A 20,510-nucleotide genomic window follows, 5' to 3' on the forward strand; every position below is an offset into this window, starting at 1 on the left:
CTTACAACATACGTACTGTGTGTATGTACAGTGTATCATTTCAGATTTATCTAAGACAAGTCTGACCAAGTGACTTCACACACAGTTTAGTCTAACGAGGAAGATGTACAAGACAAAGGAACTAAACTAAACTGAACAAAGTAACCATTCAGAGCTCATAATGCAACTGCATGTTGAAATGCAAAGCCATAGGTACATGTAAACATGGAGTGAAATAATCTACATTTTTGGGAATTTTTATAAACATGATTTGGCAGATGTAAATTTTATGGGTAAGTAGCTTTTCTAATTAAAAATAGATTTAACTCCACATGTTTGTACAAACAGACTTAGGTCAACTGCTATATACAAAGGTTCTTTCAGTCCAGTAAATGAAGGTATATTTTGTTATGTTACTTTGGCAGGTGCGCGTGTGTGTGCACGTGTGTGTGTGTGTTCTTAGAGTTCCGTCATTAGTAGAGCCCTCATCAGTTTTTCTCTGTCCAGTCTCAGGTCTTCATTGCTAAGCAGGCACACACACAAACAAATACACACGTTAACAGAAATGGGAAAGAAGAACACTACTAGAGCCAGACGAGATGTGTATGTGTGTGCACATGCACGTCTGCACCCCTGTGCATGTATATGTGTGTGTCTGTGCATGTATGTGCGGGTATACATGAGTCTTACCTTTGTGTATACAAATGACCTGTGTCAGTGTATGTGACTCTGTGTGTGTGTCTATAAGTGTGTTACCTTTGTGGGTGTGATTATTTGTGTATACATGTATATGTGTGTGTATACACATGTTACCAGTGTGAGTGTGCGTATATGTGGGCAGCTGTGTGTGTGTTACCTGTGTGAGTGTACACTGAGGGGCAGCAGATGGGACACTGAGCTAGGACAGTACAGGGGAGATCTGTCTCCGTGTTCCAACAGTGGCACACTCTTGTGCTGAAGAGACAAAGCGCAGAGTGTGATCCAGTCTTAAAGAGAGTCCCCATTACACTACAGCTATCCACCATTGCATGAGAAGGACAGGCAGAACAGACTGTACCGGTGGGTAGATTGGTGGTTGGACCTGTTTGTCCAATGAGCTGTTAGATGTAGATCTCCCCATACTGCTTTCAGAAGAGATAGCAGCAAGTGCTTCTGGGAGATCATCCTCATCACTGTGGTTACTGTTTGACAAAATAAGAATCTTTTTACCATATATTTGGTGTATTCCCACAGAAAGTAACGAAAGAGATTATGTTTAAAATGTGTGTGTGTCTGTGTGTGTATGAGGGTGCATGTGTTTGTCTGTGTGTGTGTGTGTATGAGGGTGCATATGTATATGTCTGTGTGTGTGTGTGTGTGTGTGTGTGTATGAGGGTGCATGTGTGTGTGTGTGTGTGTATGAGGGTGCATGTGTGTGTGTGTGTGTATGAGGGTGCATGTGTATGTCTGTGTGTGTGTGTGTGTGTGTATGAGGGTGCATGTGCATGTCTGTGTGTGTGTGTGTGTGTGTATGTCTGTGTGTGTGTGTATGAGGGTGCATGTGCATGTCTGTCTGTGTGTGTGTGTGTGTGTATGAGGGTGCATGTGCATGTCTGTCTGTGTGTGTGTGTATGAGGGTGCATGTGCATGTCTGTCTGTGTGTGTGTGTGTGTGTATGTCTGTGTGTGTGTGTGTGTATGAGGGTGCATGTGCATGTCTGTGTGTGTATGTCTGTGTGTGTGTGTATGAGGGTGCATGTGCATGTCTGTGTGTGTGTGTGTGTGTGTGTGTGTGTGTGTATGAGGGTGCATGTGCATGTCTGTGTGTGTGTGTGTGTGTGTGTGTGTATGAGGGTGCATGTGCATGTCTGTGTGTGTGTGTGTGTGTGTGTGTATGAGGGTGCATGTGCATGTCTGTGTGTGTGTGTGTGTGTGTGTGTGTGTGTGTGTGTATGTCTGTTTGTGTGTGTATGAGGGTGCATGTGCATGTGTGTGTGTGTGTGTGTGTGTGTAGGAGGGTGCATGTGCATGTCTGTGTGTGTGTGTGTGTGTGTGTGTGTGTGTATGAGGGTGCATGTGCATGTCTGTGTGTTTGTGTGTGTGTGTGTATGAGGGTGCATGTGCATGTCTGTCTGTGTGTGTGTGTGTGTGTATGAGGGTGCATGTGCATGTGTGTGTGTGTGTGTGTGTGTGTGTGTATGAGGGTGCATGTGCATGTCTGTGTGTGTGTGTGTGTGTGTGTGTGTATGAGGGCGCATGTGCATGTCTGTGTGTGTGTGTGTGTATGTCTGTGTGTGTGTGTATGAGGGTGCATGTGCATGTCTGTCTGTGTGTGTGTGTGTGTGTGTGTGTGTGTGTGTGTGTATGAGGGTGCATGTGCATGTCTGTGTGTGTGTGTGTATGTCTGTGTGTGTGTGTGTGTATGAGGGTGCATGTGCATGTCTGTCTGTGTGTGTGTGTGTATGTCTGTGTGTGTGTGTATGAGGGTGCATGTGCATGTCTGTGTGTGTATGTCTGTGTGTGTGTGTATGAGGGTGCATGTGCATGTCTGTGTGTGTGTGTGTGTGTGTGTGTGTGTGTGTATGAGGGTGCATGTGCATGTCTGTGTGTGTGTGTGTGTGTGTGTATGTATGAGGGTGCATGTGCATGTCTGTGTGTGTGTGTGTGTATGTCTGTTTGTGTGTGTATGAGGGTGCATGTGCATGTCTGTGTGTGTGTGTGTGTGTGTGTGTGTGTGTGTATGAGGGTGCATGTGCATGTCTGTGTGTGTGTGTGTGTGTGTGTGTGTGTGTATGAGGGTGCATGTGCATGTCTGTGTGTGTGTGTGTGTGTGTGTGTGTGTGTGTCTGTGTGTGTGTGTATGAGGGTGCATGTGCATGTCTGTCTGTGTGTGTGTGTGTGTGTGTGTGTGTATGAGGATGCATGTGCATGTCTGTGTGTGTGTGTGTGTATGAGGGTGCATGTGCATGTCTGTGTGTGTGTGTGTGTGTGTGTGTGTGTGTGTGTGTGTATGTCTGTGTGTGTGTGTGTGTGTGTGTATGAGGGTGCATGTGCATGTCTGTGTGTGTGTGTGTGTATGTCTGTGTGTGTGTGTGTGTGTATGAGGGTGCATGTGCATGTGTGTGTGTGTGTGTGTGTATGAGGGCGCATGTGCATGTCTGTGTGTGTCTGTGTGTGTGTGTATGTCTGTGTGTGTGTGTGTGTGTATGAGGGTGCATGTGCATGTGTGTGTGTGTGTGTGTGTGTGTATGAGGGTGCATGTGCATGTCTGTGTGTGTGTGTGTATGTGTGTGTGTGTGTATGTCTGTGTGTGTGTGTGTGTGTGTATGAGGGTGCATGTGCATGTCTGTGTGTGTGTGTGTGTGTGTGTGTGTGTGTGTGAGAAACTCACAAACTGAACTGCCTGACCAAGCGTTTACGGCGTTCCACTCTTGGCCTCTCTGTGTTTGCACTGCTAGAAGCTGAATCCTGAGAGGAGCTGGGAACTCTGGGAAAATGAGTCCATTACAGGGAAGATTAGAAAGAAAAACATAGATGCACACATGCATACATACACATGTACACACACACCTGTTGTGTTCTGTGCTGGAGGAGTTTCCCTTTGAACTTCCACTCTCACTCTGCATTACATGCTATGGAAAAAACAAAAATAATACAGCTGTAATGTAATCTGACTAACACACACACACACACACACACACACAAATCTGCAGCAAAATTAGGATGCCCCATTTGCCCAGATACTCTCACAGAAACCTAAGTGAATTCATGTTGCATTACTACTGTTACATAAACTATTGTATTACCATTTACTACTGTTACATTTGCTACTGTATTACCATTTACTCCCATTTAGCTCCTGTATTACATGTTGGAGGCTGTTGCCCACATCAGTCTGGCAAGCTGGTGGAATTCAATTCCTTATCTGAACCCATTAAGTCACAAGATCACTAGTGGCCTGCCCCTTTTTACCACATCTCACCTTATGAATCAATATATTCTAGCCTAATGTATTTTAACACGTGGACTGATGTGCGTTAGTACCGAGGCCTCCCGAATGAGCGTCAGCCTTGGTAAAGATGAGTAGGACTATAAAACATGATGGTGGATGAGCAGTAAATTCAGGAGGAGGGAGCAAAGCCCATTCCTCTATACGGAATCTCTCCAGATCCTTAGAGGAGGAATCAGAATCTCCTCTAGTTCTCAACTGAAATCTCCTGGTGTTTGATGGAACTCAGGATTTTGTGTATCCCACCAAGATTCAAAGGGGCTTAGGAAAGAAAACTTCCCTACAACAGATAGAACAGTATACAGATCCAGCATGATACAGATCCATATCCACACAGATCCACCACCATACAGCTCCAGAACCACAGTGGAAAGAGTGTTTTTATGCATGACTTTGACTTTTTTATGCATGATTTTTTCACCCGAAACTCATTTCCAATGTTTGTTCCCAAAAGTTTTTTTGTTTTTTTTTGTAGAAGCAAATCAAATATCTAGTGGCGTTTGGCAAATTCCATTTGCTTAGATCCATGGTTTCCCCAAAGCACAGTTATTACCCAAACAGTGGATAGGGGTGTTTTTTATAGCCATTACCCGAAGGTCAGCAACATGTTGTCTTTCATTTGTGCAATTTCAGATGACTAAGGGATTTGGAATGTGCGTCACTTCATACTCATACCTTACTGAAATCATGAACAAACATTTAACAGTTCCTAATGACATTGGAAAGGTTGTGTGTGTGTGTTCTATGGGACTGAGGTCTGCAGAATGAGCAGCTTGTTCATTTGTATGAGTCACCCCTTCCTCACCCTTTTCATACTCTCATCATTCATTTCTTTCTTCACCAGTTAGTTGTTCTCACTTGCGCTTTGATCTGGAGTGACGTGTCTCTCGAGCTGGCTATAGTTGTCCTTCGCGTGGAGGTTGCCATGAAGCTCGTATAGATCGCCAGGGTACTCTAAAACTATGAGTATTTCCTCTAGACTTTGCTTCAAAAACTATTTATTAAAAAATAATTCGAGTAATAATTATATGCTTGCTTTAGACAATAAAGCTAAACGTATTTTGGTCCCAATGACAGAATCAGAAACCTTGGTGTTTACATTTAATGTCACGATTGCGGTACGTTTTTTGAATTATTTTTAAATATCTAAATTTAAGTATAAAACAATCGCACTACAAATCTACTTTAAACCACAGTGCTTGTATAGTTCAACGCCGATAGACTTGTAAAACACGGACATTATTGCCTTCGTGAACCTCCTTTTAGTCTCAGCGCTCTTTTTTTCCTGAGGACTTGATTTCTTAAAGGGAACGCGAATCGGAGAGCCAGCCGAACAGAATGCAGCACCCGTCCAAGCAAAGTTACACCCATGAGCAGGTAGGTACGGTGGCGTGACTTACTCGGCGAACGTTACTGTGGAGTTGATCTTGTAAGCCTGTAGGAGAGGAGGGGAGACTCTTCTCTGATAAAGGCTTCTCTTCTGCCTGTGTGGAACAAAAGACGGAACCAGGGAGACTCTGGTTTAGGAGCCCACATGTCTAAAGGTCTGAAAGAAGCTGGCATAGTCTTCAAGCTCTGTGTCTTTGGGAGAGAGGAATCACTATCATCGCATGTCTCTCCAAAAACAAGCACAACCTGTCCATTTACTGACTGTGTCAATATTGATGTGCAGGGCTGGCCAAGGGTTGGAATCTGGTTCCATCGGATTCAAATTACGCAGCTGATTTGGACTCCTCAGAGCTCGATCGGGCTCTTCAGTGTGGCCCACAGGAATGACCCACGGCTCTGAAAACACACACACACACACACACACACACACACACACACACACACACACACACACACACACACACACACAGCTATATACATTGCACAATCTTATTTAAGCTTCAGGTGCTTCATTGTGATTGCCTTGTTGTCTGACTCACTGGGTTTGGCTAAAGTGAGGCATGGGGTTTCCTGCTTGTCGTATCCATGGTGATAATAGCAGCGATGGGCCCTTCCGGAATGCGGCAGCTCATTCTCCTCCACACTAAACCTTCGGCTGTCTGCACTGCTCAGCGGGAAACTACAAAATTACATCATACACTGCAGAAAAACTACAAAGAACCTCACAATGACCATAGACAATTCCAGAACTACCTTGGACACAGGTCTGGAGTCACGACTAGTCAGTCAGGGACAGCAAGATATTTTTAATCCATGCGTTACAGCATATGCAATTTACAGTTTCATTCTAAAAAAATAATAATAACCATCAGCTTTTTGCAAAGGTTGCATTTTGGGATGGATTGGCTAACACACATGGTGCACACCATGAAACCATGCATATGAAGATCACATTGTAAACGCCTCCACAAAGAAACCCATTTATCAGTCAAACAGCAATTTGTCCTGGGGCTGGTTAATCAGTACCTTGAAAAGTATTCAACCACTTAAAGCCTCGTAAGATTTGCCTGGATTACAAAGTGCTCTAACTGCTCTAGTCTGTTTATTGCAAACCAATCTACCCTTTAAGGAAATTTCCAAAGTCAAAATGATCACCGTAACACGTTTACTTTTTTGTCGTTCAACCATTACTGTGTTATCCTTGGGATCACCATCCTTCTGAAAGGATCAAATTCGTTCCAGGCTTTAGAATTTAGGAGACTGGATGTGGATCTCTCGCGCCATCCCCCGTCCTTCAGTTTTAACAAGATGCTCAGTCCCCAGTGAGGAAACGTGTCACCAGCACACGCTGCTGCCATCCCTGCACTTCACCACTGAGACAGTATTTGTTGAGGAGGGGGCAGTGTCAGATATGTGCCACACATAGCAGTTGGAATCTTAGCCAAAAACTTCCATTTTTGTCTGGCTCAGTTTTGAGGGATGGCTTCGTCTAGGCAGCGTCTGGGTGGTACCGTGCAGCCTGCTGTTCCTCACAATTAATCCAGAAGCGCTCACTGAGATATGCAAAACACAGATCTCGTGCATATCTAGAACTTAATCTCTAATTTCCATAGAACACTCTTTGGTCTTTACTTTCACAGCTTTATTTCTGATGCACAGTCTAGCCAATGGTACCCAAATGAAAGGTTTTCCATCCAGAAAAAGTGAGCTATAATAATTCAAAAGTACAACGGTGTTCTCATTGGGATAAACCTGGAACAGCCTCAACACAGGCGATGAAGACTTATGCAAAAGCATTTTTAAGTTAGTAATTTGTGTCACAGAACGTTTAGTTACATAAAAGCATTATCATTTTAAATGAACCAATTTTTGGGTCAGACTTTCAAAATAAAATACAAAACAGCACAAAATATCAAAGTATCCCCTGTAATCCATAGAAATGTGATTTAAGGAAACTGAATTCTTTTGCAAGTCATTGTGTCTGCAGAGCACTAAATTTGAAAAATGTGAAAAATTTCAGAATTGCAAAAATAATTACTAAAATCAAAATAAAATGCAAAAGTTTACCAGAAAAACGAAACAGCGGTATTCAGTTTCATAATGCAACCAGCACTTTGCTTATTGTAAACTGTGCATTTATTTGTTAAGGCAGTTTCCATTGCAAAATAATCCTTTGACAGCCACAAACACCTCGGAATAGATTTACTGTCAATCCAAAGGCACAGACAGAGTCAGAAGCAGCATAAACAGATCACTATTGCAAACGTCTCTTAAGCCCTTGTCAGTGACACAGATTTGAATAATGAAGTATTTGTAAACAATAAGGCATCACTCCCATATGATGAAGTCCTCTCCTGATGCCAAAGCAAAGGAAACTTTGGTGTGTGTTCATACACACAAACATTTGGGTTCAGCCTATAAACCTCAACACAATGCAGTATGCTAACACAATAAAAATATGAAAAATAAGCACAGCTTTGCAAATCCACTGAAGCTACAAATACACTGTGTGTTTTACCTAAGTCTTAATTGTTTTCAGTGACAGTTCCTATTTATCACTGGGAACAAACTAAGCTGATCATCAAAACACTATAGACTAAAGTCAAGAACAAACAATCCAGGACAAACACACAAGGGGGTGCATCATGTCCACAGCCCCGTGAATCAGCTTTGGTCCTATGGGAGCCCAAATGTGCAGGGGGGGGTCGCTGGAAGTCCAGTCACATGATCACGTGCGATGGATGCATGGATGGGTGGATGGATGGATGGATGGATGCATACAGGACCAGCTGGATTCCAGTGGGTAGGATGTGGTTGCATAGCGACAAATGGACATGCGTCGATGTGATTGGGTGGGGACTTATGGTTGGCTCAGTGCGCTCCTCCTCTTTGGGGGGGCGGGACTACATCCTCAGATGCACTCAAAGTGCAGTCATTACTTTGTCTCTGTACGTCACAGACACATTCCTGACGACCTGCTCAGACACCAGCCCGGTGTTTGGTACCACAGGGCTCACAGGGGATCTGTCTGCTTGGGATGGTCTACGAAAGCATGCAACGCATGCACGCACGCACACGCACACACACGCACGCACGCACACACGCACACACACACACACGCGCAGACAGACACAAACAAACCCTAACAACTAAGCATGCGTCCAAATGACTCAAACACATTAGACATCAGTAAAATATGAATGATGGAGGTAAGTTTATCAAAGGGTGTGTTCACCTGTGAGGTGGAGGGGTGTGTCCCCGCTCAGTGGGCTGTATGTAAAGGGGTGGGGTCAGACTCGCTGGGTGGGTCCTCGTCCAGGGCTCCTGACCAAGAGGAATGTTGTGTTGATACTTAAAAAAACAAAAGAAAACAAAGAAACAAGCATTCAGCAACTTGAAATGAAAAACTCGTACGACACAAGATATCTGTTAAAATATTAATCTTTCACTAAACATCAAGAGCCACTATCCTACCACCCTGTCCCACCAACACCTGTCCATTTGTTCAGGGTGAGACAGGAAGTGAAGCATACCAGTTTCAGGCTGTGTTCAGGGCTTGACTGGCCACTGCGAACAGACAGGACACACTCAGCTCAGCAGAGGAAGTCATGTTAAATCCAGATCCACTACTACTCACCTAAGTAAAAGTCTATCCACTTACCTCTGATGTGGGTGCTTCGCTGGAGTAATGGCTGCAAGAAGCAAAACCAAAAAAGTAAGCCATTTTATGTTCAAACGCCCTGCAGTCCTGTGGTTGTGACTCTTCAGATTAAATCACCAGATATCAGGCTATCAGATGCAAATGGCCAGATGATTTAAGTGTAACACAAGACTTTGGTGGCAGGATTGTAGTATTCACTTATGAATTTTGAGTCATGCTTATATATACTGAATCAAACTGTAAGCTTCTGCGTTTTAGCTGACATCTCGCCTAGGACTGCGTTTCAGTCATTGATGTGGTTTTGAGACTTCATCTCGATGCCTGTGGTACTGGTGTGTGGGGGTGTAGTGTCTGAGGTTCTCCGCTCACCCTTGCCTAGTGACTGGGTTCTGGATGGGTATCTTTTGCTGGGTCGCCTCTCGAATGTGCTGGCCCTCCTCAGCCTGCCCGAATGAGCGGTCTGGTACTCGGTCCGCCCACTAAAAAAAACAAAAAACCAAGACAAACCCAGCACCAATCAGGTCTCGGGCTGGATGACGGACTCCACCACGCACCAATCCGCTCTTGGGCCAGACTGCAGCAGCCATGTCAGAACAGGTGGCCTGGACCAGACGCGTTAAGTTTGGTCTGCAGATGCGTGTACCTGAAACGGAAGTGTGAGCCCAAGCGTGTGAAGTCACTGCGGCTGCTCTTAGTCTGGGCGGGCTGTCGCAGACGGAAAAAGGCATGACTCTCCACGGCGCACTTCCACAGTTCCTTACACATGTGAGAACTGGAGAGCTGAAACACAAACGTGTGTTCCTGCTCACGACCCTGCACGTGCGTACAGAAGCGTTCGTGCACACACACACGCGCACGCACACAAGAAAACAAGAATGCACATATGCACGTTTAGCACCTTAAATGATCTGAAAGGACTGTGTGTGTGTGTGTGTGTGTGTGTGTGTGTGTGTGTGTGTGTGTGTGTGTGCGCGCGCGTGCGCGCGCGCGCGTGTGCAGGTCACATTTACCTGCTCATCATCTTCCACTACCATTAATGTCAGCCTGTTCCTCTTAAAATCCAGACGTGTGATTTTAGGCCTTAAAACAAAGGAACATTACTGAAGCATTAGAACCAAAAACAGAACAGGTTGATTAAAGGTCTAGAGGTCTTTTATCCCAATAAGTACATGATTCCAATATGTGTCGCTCACCAGAAGAAGAGACCAATTTTATTGGATTTTTCAAACACCAGAATTCCAGTTGGAGTAAGCCCCAGGGCGTACTCCCCTCCGTCACGGCCCTGCCAACACACACAAAGCATGTAGACATGTGCGTGCAAACACACACTCATGCACAGGTACACGCACACAGTTTCTCAAAGTGCTGTTAACACTGCTGGTCTGCTCTATTAGTGGACTGTCTGATGTCAGCAGGCACATGTGCAAAGTGTGCAGTGTGTGTAGTGTCAGTGGTTGTGTGGTGTTACAGTGTGGTCTTAGCTCAGCATACAGTTTACGTTGTACAGTGTTAGTGGGTGTGTGGTGCCAGTGCGTGCAGTGTCGGTGGGGGTGTACCGTTAGTGGGCGTGTTCTCACCTTCACAAAATGCATGTCAACTCCGTACATCTCCAGCCATTTGCACTTATTCAAAAAATTCAGCTCCGCCTGTGATGGGCTCATTCCTCTGATGAAGACAAGAACAGCGAGAGAATGAAGCACAGACTGACCGACCGACTGACCGACCGACACACAGTCTGGCAGACAGACCAAGCAACTGACAGGCAAACAGACCCAAGTGCATTCATGCACACACCAACCTATGCACACACACGTGCATACAAACACAGACACATACAGATTCCATCTAAAAGCAATATATTGCCAGAGATGAACTTGCATGTCAAGCAACCACTTTAAACAAGCCCTTATATTTAGATAAAAGAAGAAATCTGGTATTTAAGAACTCCGAGCTGTTGTTCTTCCTTGGTTTTCCATCAGAGCATCTAGGTCCTCTGAAGAGCAGCTCTACATTAACAATCTAATCACGCAACTGGTGGATTAAACCGTAGACAGACTCTAAAGAAGTTGAATAAGTTGAAAAGGTGAGAATTGCATCTCATCCCCCACCGCCCCCCCCCTAAACATTGTGGGTTATGTTAAAATTATGCTGTGGGAATTTATATTAAAACATTAAAAATAACTAACCTCCATTTTCAATTTTTGGGTTATTTGTGTACATTTATTTTTCTTAAGAAGTCTATAAAACATGTAAGTACTATGTCAGTTGTATTTTGTTAACTGGAAAAAGCGGTTGCTAAGACCTTTATTTTGTAGTCGTGACGGCTGCATGTGATCCCTGGTCTGGGGACTGGGGAACACTTGTGAATCATATTGATCTAACAGATATTGGTCTTACAGCTACATGCTGATTACTGAGCAGCTGCTTCACCTGTCATGACTGACGTGCAAGTGTGCTGCCATCTGCAGGGGCAGGTCTGGCTGCGGCCATGGAAAAGCATTGCAACACAAACCTCACCGTTAAACGGTAGAGTGACCATCATACTGAGCACTCTCTCCCATTTAATGCGACGTTGCTTTTGGGAAACGGGGCACCGGACGGCCCAAACATGACGTCGTTGACCAAATTTGTGTGTGAGTGTTCTAATGTAGAACTTTAGGATATACTTTTAAATATAACCACATAACTTTAAAAACAATAGAATTCTCTTTAGCATTCACTGACGCATGCACAAATGGACGCACACATGCGCACAAACGTGCACACGCTTCATCTGCTATTCCTCGTGGACCAGCTTTTCTTGGTGGACAGCCGGGCCTCATCTTGTACAGATGACAGATTTGTACTTCAGTTTACCAGTCAGACTTTTAAGCAAAACTACAAATAAACTATGGGATAATCCTTCTGTGTAAGTGCATATATGTGTGTCTGTGTACATGTATGTATATGTGTGTGTATGCGCACGTGTGTGTGTGTCAGTAGGATTATCACTGGTCAGTAAAGGGGCGTGTGTGTGTCTGTCAGCAGGATTATCACTGGTCAGTAAGGGTGTGTGTGTGTGTGTGTGTGTGTCTGTCAGAAGGATTATCACTAGTCAGTAAGGGTGTGCTAATCTGATGCAGTGAGAATGACTCTGCGAAACTTTAAGCAGTGCCAGGGATTCCCGCGCACACAGAGCCCCAGACAAACAAATAAACCAGCAGCTCTAACAGTAATGTAGTGGAAACATGGAAGAAATCTAATGGGAATGGAATGGGAATGTGCCACTTTTGAGCTCACCTGCACTCTGCCCACTTGCGATAAATGTCTGCTTCCATGATCTCTGTCTGCTTGGGTGAGAAACGGAACTCTGACACGAGCAATGGAAAATGTTCCAGTGGGTCACAGTCTCCCAGCTCACCTGTGCATGTGCACACACACACACGAACACACACATGCGCATGCACCCATACAAATGCACACATGCATGCCCATGCACACACACACACACACACACACACACACACACACACAAAGAAAGTAATTATAACAGAACACACCATGTTGTAAAAACACAAACAGAAAACACACAGATAATACACACACCCACACCCACACCACACACATACACATGCACACACACACACACACAGAGATGCATACCCACACATATAAGAACTCACTCTGTAGGCAATAAGCCCCAAGCTCCACAGAAACATCATATGGACACTTTAACCTGCTCAGGGAAAAGGATGGTTTTATTCATGCATTACAACAGCTTAGAAATGTGTTATTAAACTAGCCCTCATACTATGAGTATTGGATGTTCATTTTCAGCGTTTTAAAATGGCGATTATACTTTCTTTGAGTGTGTGAGAAAGATCCAGTGTTTTCATTTGTGTGTGTGTGTGTGTGTGTGCGCACGTGCGCGTGTGTGCGCGCGCATGTGTAGTAGGGAGAGAGGCACAAAAAGAAAAAGTGTAAGAATGTAACCCCTGTGTGGGAAAGTGTGTCAATGCTCTTAAATTAGAAGTCAGTGTTGATTCTTATCAGGGTTTTTTTTATTAAGAGAAAGAGCAGCACCCAGGGGACAGGACCCACATACCACACACCACCCCGAACCAGCGACCCACCGGAGCCACACACCACCCCGAACCAGCGACCCACCGGAGCCACACACCACCCCGAACCAGCGACCCACCGGAGCCACACACCACCCCGAACCAGCGACCCACTGGACCCACACACCACCCCGAACCAGCGACCCACTGGACCCACACACCACCCCGAACCAGCGACCCACTGGACCCACACAGCACACCGAAGCAGCAAACCACCAGCTCCACATACCACACCGAACCACAGACCCACCACGCCCACAAACCACACAGAAACAGCGACCAGAAACAGGCTTCTGGGAACAATGGGTGTGTGTGTACTTGCTATCTTGAAGATTTACTTTATTGTCAGGGGACCCTGTTTGGTGTTACATTAGAACCATTTCCTAGGGGTCTGTACACAACCATCCTGGACCAGCTCTCACTGGACTACCCAGTTCCCCAAGCACAGGGGACAAATTTAATTCCCCATTACACTTTCAACACAAATTAAGAAAATCTAACCTTATGTGCATGTTTACAGTGAGTGTTCGTGGGGCATGTCTGTGGTGTGCGAGTTTACGGTGCGTGTTTGCGGCGTTGTGCGTTTACGGGGCGTGTTTGCGGCGTTGCGCATTTACGGGGCGTGTTTGCGGCGTTGCGCATTTACGGGGCGTGTTTGCGGCGTTGCGCATTTACGGGGCGTGTTTGCGGCGTTGCGCGTTTATGGGGCGTGTTTGCAGTGAAGGCCTGTTGTGTGGGTTTGCAGTGTGTGTCTGTCTTGTATGATTACGAGGTGTGTGTTCACTGTGCATCGTTTCTTACTTGCCGGACAGAATGTCTTGCCTGAGCTGCAACACAAAGAGATACCTAAGCAGAAAACAGTCAAAAGATGACAAATGTCAAACCACAAACTTCACAAACTCACAGCGCTGTCCCAACAAGCCATGTCATTTCAAACTCTGGTGGATGGTAGCTACAGGCTGTCTCATACTCTTGTCTCATTCCAGGTTATATCTTATAAGAAAGCAAAAGTCACTATGCTGCAGGAAAAGAAAAAAAAAAAAGAGTCAACGATTCAAAACTGAACCTGAGCCTGCAGAACAGTCACTTTCCCACAAAGCCAAATCTTGAAAATGACCTGAGACGTTTTTGGTTACACACGAAGCATTAAAGGAAATCAAACCAGTCCTGCTCTTTACCTGGTGAACTCTTCATGAAGGTTACTGGGCTCAGAGGAATAGAATTTCACCCTGAAAAACAATCTGTATGGAGGGCCATCTGAGAGAGAGAGAGAGAGAGAGAGAGAGAGAGAGAGAGAGAGAGAGGTTGAAAGGAAAGCAACAGTGTGTGAAAAGGGGGTTTAATTAACAAACGCCTCACTTCTCTCCTGGACCATTACATCTCATGTGCAATAGGAGATTTTCATAAAACAACTAAAGCATCAGACAGACATGTGTATGTGGACACTGAAGGCAAGAAAAGGGAAAAAAATTAACAGCCAAGGTCATATTAAGTTGTCATAGAGACAGGCACGGGTCTGCTGACACTTCCAGTACGAGGCAGGAGCACTCAGAGCTGGGTAGAGCAGAGCAGTGGAAGGAAACATGCACACTGCTATCACAGAGACTGAACCTGAAGGGTCGGAATATATTCACCATCTACGCAGTGATTGTTACCGAGAAGATGTGAGTAACGGCCAGGTTCTTCGATTTAAGATCAACAGATGTGCAAACTGACAAGTCCCAACATACCCTATATTACTAATAAATAATGCAGAATTAAAATCAACCAACTACAAAAAAAACTGTGATCAAAATACAGCCATTAATGAGCACTGGCAAGTTTCTCCTTACAATCAGACCAAAACTGTGGTTTCACGGAGAATCGTCTAAAACGCCAGTTTTGCGCTTGCTGTGTCAGTAAGGTCCTTGTTATGCAATATTCCTCCAATCAATAGCAACACTTAAAACATGGTGTGGTATGTCATCCTGGGCAGGGACCAACACACAGCACTGAAAAGACAGCCAGGTGATTCCACATGTCAAGGTTTTTATGTTTGATGTTGGTGTTTACGGTGGTTGCCAGCTGTGCATGCGTAATTCAAAGGTCTGTTGGGACCAGCATCTGCCACACCCAGTGAGTAAATAATCTTAGGCATTCATAAGACTTGTCACCATAGCAACTGTAGATAACAAGCACAAGGTCAGCAGGCAAGACCCAACCACACAACTCTAAAATACCTGTGCAATGTGTGTATGTAGTACTTACATGTAATCTGCTTCTTTATGAGTTTGGTTGCATCTAGCCAGTGCTAAAGGGAGGATTTAGATTGAGAGAGTGAGAGAAAGAAAGCGAGAGAGAGGAGAGAGACAGAGCGCGGAAGAGAGAGAGAGAGATAACAAAGGAGAGCGAGAGATGTATTAGTATGAGTAGTAAGGAAATTAAATTGCTGCTGTTCTGATTGATGTCAATTGGCTTTCACAAACACTTTTAACCTTAAGTGCACTTCCATTCTCTCTGTTTCATACCCAACGCTAACATCCACACACACACAGCTCACCCATCCACCCATCCACACACACACACACACAGCTCACCCATCCACACACACACACACAGCTCACCCATCCACACACACACACAGCTCACCCATCCACACACACCCACCCCACCCACACACACACAGCTCACCCATCCACACCCACACACAACTCACCCATCCACATCCATCCAACCCATCCATGCACACCCCCCCAACATCCCCCCCCCATCCACACACACTCACACACAGCTCACCCATCCACACACTCACACATTTACAGAATGACACTCACTGCGACCTGCTCTGGATCCATGAACTGCAGCCCAAAATAATCAGCTTCAACCAGATCCAAATGGTACATGATCTGATCAAACAGGTCCTGCCCCTTTGCATGTTTCTGCACCAAACACACAAAGAAGTGCAGATAAAAACACTCCGATAAAAACACTTGGCCAGGCTTGTTCTCTGTACAGTCTGGCCCAGGGCGCACGCAACAGCCACAGACATTTACATGGGCAACATGACATCAGCGGACCGATACTCCTCCCGAGGGCCTAACAAATCATGCAAAAAATAGTTATTATTACAAAGTGTATCGGGGGGGCAGAAAGATCACATAATTTGATGGCACCCACTCTGTCGCTTGACAAGCATGATGGGAAATGACAGGGTGAAGCTGCAGAATCTGAGCTAATGGCAGATGTGTGAGAGATCTGGAGGTGGCGGTCTTATCTACATCCAGCACGTAGAATCAAACACAGCCTCATGCAGGCCTTGCTCCCCAACAACACACGCAGCACACGCAGCCCAGCTTTACGTCAACTCTGACTCATCATTTGGGGCCGTCAAAGCTGCAATCAGAGCTGGGGGAGACACCGTTCCATAAACAGTTGTTAGAAAGAGTTTGTTAGAAAGAGCCTTTTATGTTATTACTGAACCGCAACAGTGATCTAATAAGACCATGTCCTGGATCCCAATGGGGGGGGGGGGGGGGGGGAGAATCCTAAAAACTTTCACAATTTCTTGCACTGTGCTACAGTATGACGACATCGTCCTGTATATGCCTGTCCTCATGACACTGGTCAAACAGGAAATGTGTCCTGCTATTCTGATCCAATCTGTTATCCAATTTGAAGACACTTACATAGACACATGTCCATGGCATACAGCCATGGAAGCTGATACGCTAGGATCTGACACGTAAATAAAGTCTGACAGTCTGAATATTGATCCGTGTTCTTTATCATGCCTGATAGGCTGAAGATGTACCTGTCAGGCAGCACTATGTGCTGTAATGGTGATGACAAGCATGAGCAGCAGGTACGGGAACCGCCGCCTGCCTGTCACTTATGATTATTCAGAGAGGATGCTGATGAAATAAAAAGAAACACTAATGTAAAATATAAAAAGAACACGTAAAACCTCATTATGTTAACATTAACTATTAACACTTCACCATTTCTGAAAACATCTTCATTTCCAGACAAGCAATACTAAAAGTGTAGAAGAAAGGACTGTGTGCGCATATAAATGGCACCCAAAAACTATCTGCAAGACGTTCGCTAGATGTAGGCTGAAGTAAAAATAACTCGAGCGACCCTGTCAGGAGGCTGGATTTGGGACACGCCCTGGGGGAGTGGCTATTATTCACTACCTTGTGCCTTGGCTGGTGCCTCGTTTGACCTTCAACCCCTTGATATACAAACACGTGTTTTTGGACAGGCGTACGAACACACACGGACGTCGCTTTCATATCTCAACGCCATTTCGAGCAGCAAGTCTCGTTGCAGTGCGAATGGCTGCGTGGTTTGTTTTTTTTTTTTTGTTTTTTTTTTTACTTTGACTTTCTGAAGGCCGCGAGGTTCATTAGAAAAACTTCTCCCTCTCTCTCTCTCTGAGTTTATCCGAGCTTGACTGAGTTATTAAGACAGTTTCATTCTGGAAATCATGAGCGTTTAACTGACGTGGTTGGTTATTTTTCTCTCCTTGATCTCAAATATTCGTTGATAAATCGCGAACAGCCCAACCGTTCGACCAACCGTAGCGCAAAAGGACTGAATGGAAAACGCGTACTGGCGATCTGACCAATACACGCAACACGCACTTAGAAAAACTTTACACCTAGATGTTGTCTTTAAATATAAATAGCGTTATGTTTTTAGTAGACTACTACATCCGGCTGGTTTATACAGTAAGCATATATTTGAGAGGAAGGGAATACTATGATCAGGATAGAATACTGTGATCTGGCACATGGAATGGGCTCTTAACCAACACTGAAATAAGATCTGCAAACCGCTGCACACGTAGTTGAAATAACACAAAAGAACTGCAAAGCCATGCTTGTGTGCTTGTATTATAATACGAACTGCAAAGCCATGCTTGTGTGCTTGTATTATAATACATTTTAAAGCTATAAAATATTTTTTATTTCTAGTAGGCTATTTGAAGTTATACATATCTCGATGCAAATCAATTACTTCAGCATCATAAATAAAAGTGAAAATACCGGTCGACAAATTGTTATAAAGCCAACCGAGTAATCAGAGAGCCGAGACTGGGGTCATTTGGAGTAATGCGGGGGAGACACACATAATTTATGTCAGCGCGCGATGCTAAAAAATGGTCCTTAAACTTTTATAGTCGCTATATTCGCTGAGTCATAACTCGTGTGTGATCCAAATTGGCTATATACAGTAATATTAACGTGTTCGCGTCCGTCCCTGTGCGCGACACTCTGCTTCTAGAGCACTTCAATAAAGTGAATGGTGCAGCTGCAGTTGTATACTGACGCCCCGCAATCGCTCCGTGTACTCCTGTGGGACCCGCAGCGCACCGTACGTCTCACCACTGCTGCACCTGCTGATTTAGAGCAGGTGCGCGTGGAGCAGGTTCCCCCCCCCCCGGGTGCGCGTGGGACGTGGGAAGCGCGGGCCCGCCGGCGCCAACATGCAGCGCGCGAACAGGTGCGAGCCTCTGGGCTTTGATTCCACAGGTAGGCTAAAGGCTAATGATGTGGTGTTTGTTTCGTTTATGTGTTTTTTTTTTCCCGTCAAATAAGTTGTTGCTTGATTCAGTGAATTCTGTCCAAGCCAATAATATTATTATTAACAATAATATATTGTTGTTGCTATCATTATTATTATTATTAGTAGTAGTAGTAGTAATAATCTTTGCAATTTTGAGTTAATCTGAAGGAATTTAGGGAAACAAACATATGCTTAAATCAAAAGATACAATTAGTTTGTGTGTGCTTAAAAAATACTTCAAATGAAAAGTCAGTTTAATTCGGAGTTTGTGAACATGTGAATGTCAGAAAAGAGGAGCGGTGTACAGTAAAATGTTACGCAAATAAGATCTTCCGGAACTACTGCCACGGCACCCTGTTCAGTAAAACGAGGGCGAAATGGGAAAGAGTCTAAAACTACGTGGTACACAGGACGCCTGCTTGCCTGGTCACACCATACATTTGATTAAGAGACCATTTTAGGTTCCGCTCGGAAATGAGAAAGTTATTATGTAAAATCGTTCAGATTTATCTACACGTAGACCACAATGACCTCGCTACGTGCCCTGCTAGCCTACAAAACCCAACAGACCCATCTTTAATTCAACCTACCTCCTCCACCTTTAAAGGAGATTTTCCGCGAAGCCTATAGTCACTAAGGTGTTGTGTGGTAGCATAAACTCACACCGTTGGCAGGAAGTAAACACGAGGACCATCTGTCAGCCCCTCCGCTACCGGGACAGGACCCAAGCAACCGACAGACGGGAAACCCACCCGGGCACAGTCTATTTGACAGCGAAGTGAAAGTTTGCAAATCACAGTGTGGCAAACTGAGCAATCGGCGTTGGTGTGATCACTTTTAAATGCATGTCTCTTTCAGTCTTGCTATCACTCTCTAACCCGAGGCACCGATTTGTATTCATCTGTACGAATCAGTTTGTATTCGATTTTCCACGTACCCGTAGCCTTCACACACAGACGCGCGCGGGCGCGCACACACACACACACACACACACACACACCGAGTGAAGTATATAAAATCACTCACCGGTAACTCAACACTGACATCAGATCCATCAAGAAGCAGGACTCTGCAAGTGATGGCCGCTTTACCATTCCCCGACGCAGGGATGTGGACTACGGTGCCCCCGGTTACCACCGTGGGCGCGTGTATCACCTGCTGCTGGTGTGCCTGGAGCACTGTGTTGCCTCCTCTACCGTTTCCATCAAGCTCGTCCGACGGTCGAAAGCGCCTCCGTGTTCGAAGGCTAAATGTCCTGCGCAGAAAGCCCATCATCTTACTCTACGTAGAAGAAAGGGGGCTCCGAGCAACCTGCGAAAGCGACGCTGAGATTACACCGCGACACGGCGACACTCCCGAGAGCAAGGCACGGCCGTTTCTGAGAGCTCTCCGCTGCGACGGAGGCGGCGACAACCGGAGTCGCCTGCACAATGCAGTGAGTAAGGACACAGACCCGTAACAGGCTGTTGCCCCCACCTCAGAGTGCTGGTCTCGTGGGGCAGTTTTTTCATGTGCGGCAAAGCGGACGCACACCTGCCTCTTGCCTTGCGCAGAAGCCGCGAGTAGCTTCCCAGTTCCCCCCCCCACTCTAGCGTAAATCTTTATGTCGCTATGAAGGACCCTAGCTGAAACTCGAACTCCCGGTGAGCTTCAGCTTCGCGAGCCGACGGTGGGTGACACCCGCTTGTTTTCCTTTTCTTGACTGACCGAAACTGATGCACCTTTCAGGTAAGTAATCCAGAGAAACTGGCCAGGCAGCCTGTTCTGCGCAAGCGTGAAATCACAGAGGAACACTCAAACTTTTTTTCGCCATGGGTCAGCGTACGCAAAGCAGCGCTACCTGC

At 45.3% G+C, this 20,510-nt stretch overlaps 1 protein-coding gene across 4 annotated transcripts; it reads right to left on the bottom strand.

Moving 5' to 3' along the window:
• Nucleotides 1-365: 365 nt before the first annotated feature.
• Nucleotides 366-20,503, bottom strand: epb41l4b (erythrocyte membrane protein band 4.1 like 4B). Of its 4 annotated transcripts, none has more exons than XM_081715528.1 (23): nucleotides 19,693-20,503; nucleotides 15,930-16,034; nucleotides 15,364-15,406; nucleotides 14,295-14,373; nucleotides 13,918-13,962; nucleotides 12,679-12,731; nucleotides 12,296-12,416; nucleotides 10,594-10,681; nucleotides 10,210-10,298; nucleotides 10,027-10,096; nucleotides 9,660-9,796; nucleotides 9,386-9,495; nucleotides 9,017-9,047; nucleotides 8,889-8,922; nucleotides 8,591-8,706; nucleotides 5,895-6,034; nucleotides 5,618-5,751; nucleotides 5,367-5,450; nucleotides 3,528-3,589; nucleotides 3,349-3,444; nucleotides 1,037-1,160; nucleotides 836-933; nucleotides 366-502 (listed from the first exon to the last, which is right to left on the bottom strand). In XM_081715528.1, the coding sequence occupies exons 1-23, from the start codon at nucleotides 19,939-19,941 to the stop codon at nucleotides 439-441; spliced, it is 2,172 nt and encodes a 723-aa protein (XP_081571654.1). In that variant the 5' UTR covers nucleotides 19,942-20,503; the 3' UTR covers nucleotides 366-438. The 4 variants fall into 4 exon arrangements, with proteins under 4 accessions (XP_081571654.1, XP_081571649.1, XP_035381742.1 ...); XM_081715523.1 differs by having other exon boundaries at nucleotides 9,660-9,817; XM_035525849.2 differs by having other exon boundaries at nucleotides 9,660-9,829; nucleotides 19,693-20,499.
• Nucleotides 20,504-20,510: the final 7 nt, after the last annotated feature.

The sequence above is a fragment of the Electrophorus electricus genome, chromosome 1 (genome assembly GCF_041902795.1).
Source record: "Electrophorus electricus isolate QZ-2024a chromosome 1, ASM4190279v1, whole genome shotgun sequence".
NCBI lineage: Eukaryota > Metazoa > Chordata > Actinopteri > Gymnotiformes > Gymnotidae > Electrophorus > Electrophorus electricus.

Bases quoted from the DNA above. Each gene is read 5' to 3' on its own strand.
- epb41l4b (XM_035525849.2), bottom strand. From the start codon at position 19,941: ATGATGGGCTTTCTGCGCAGGACATTTAGCCTTCGAACACGGAGGCGC. The intron at 8,923-9,016 runs GTAAGTGGATAG...GTCTGTTCGCAG, and splicing joins GCGAAGCACCCACATCAGAG to TGGCCAGTCAAGCCCTGAAC. The intron at 934-1,036 runs GTACAGTCTGTT...TTGTCTCTTCAG, and splicing joins AACCACCAATCTACCCACCG to CACAAGAGTGTGCCACTGTT.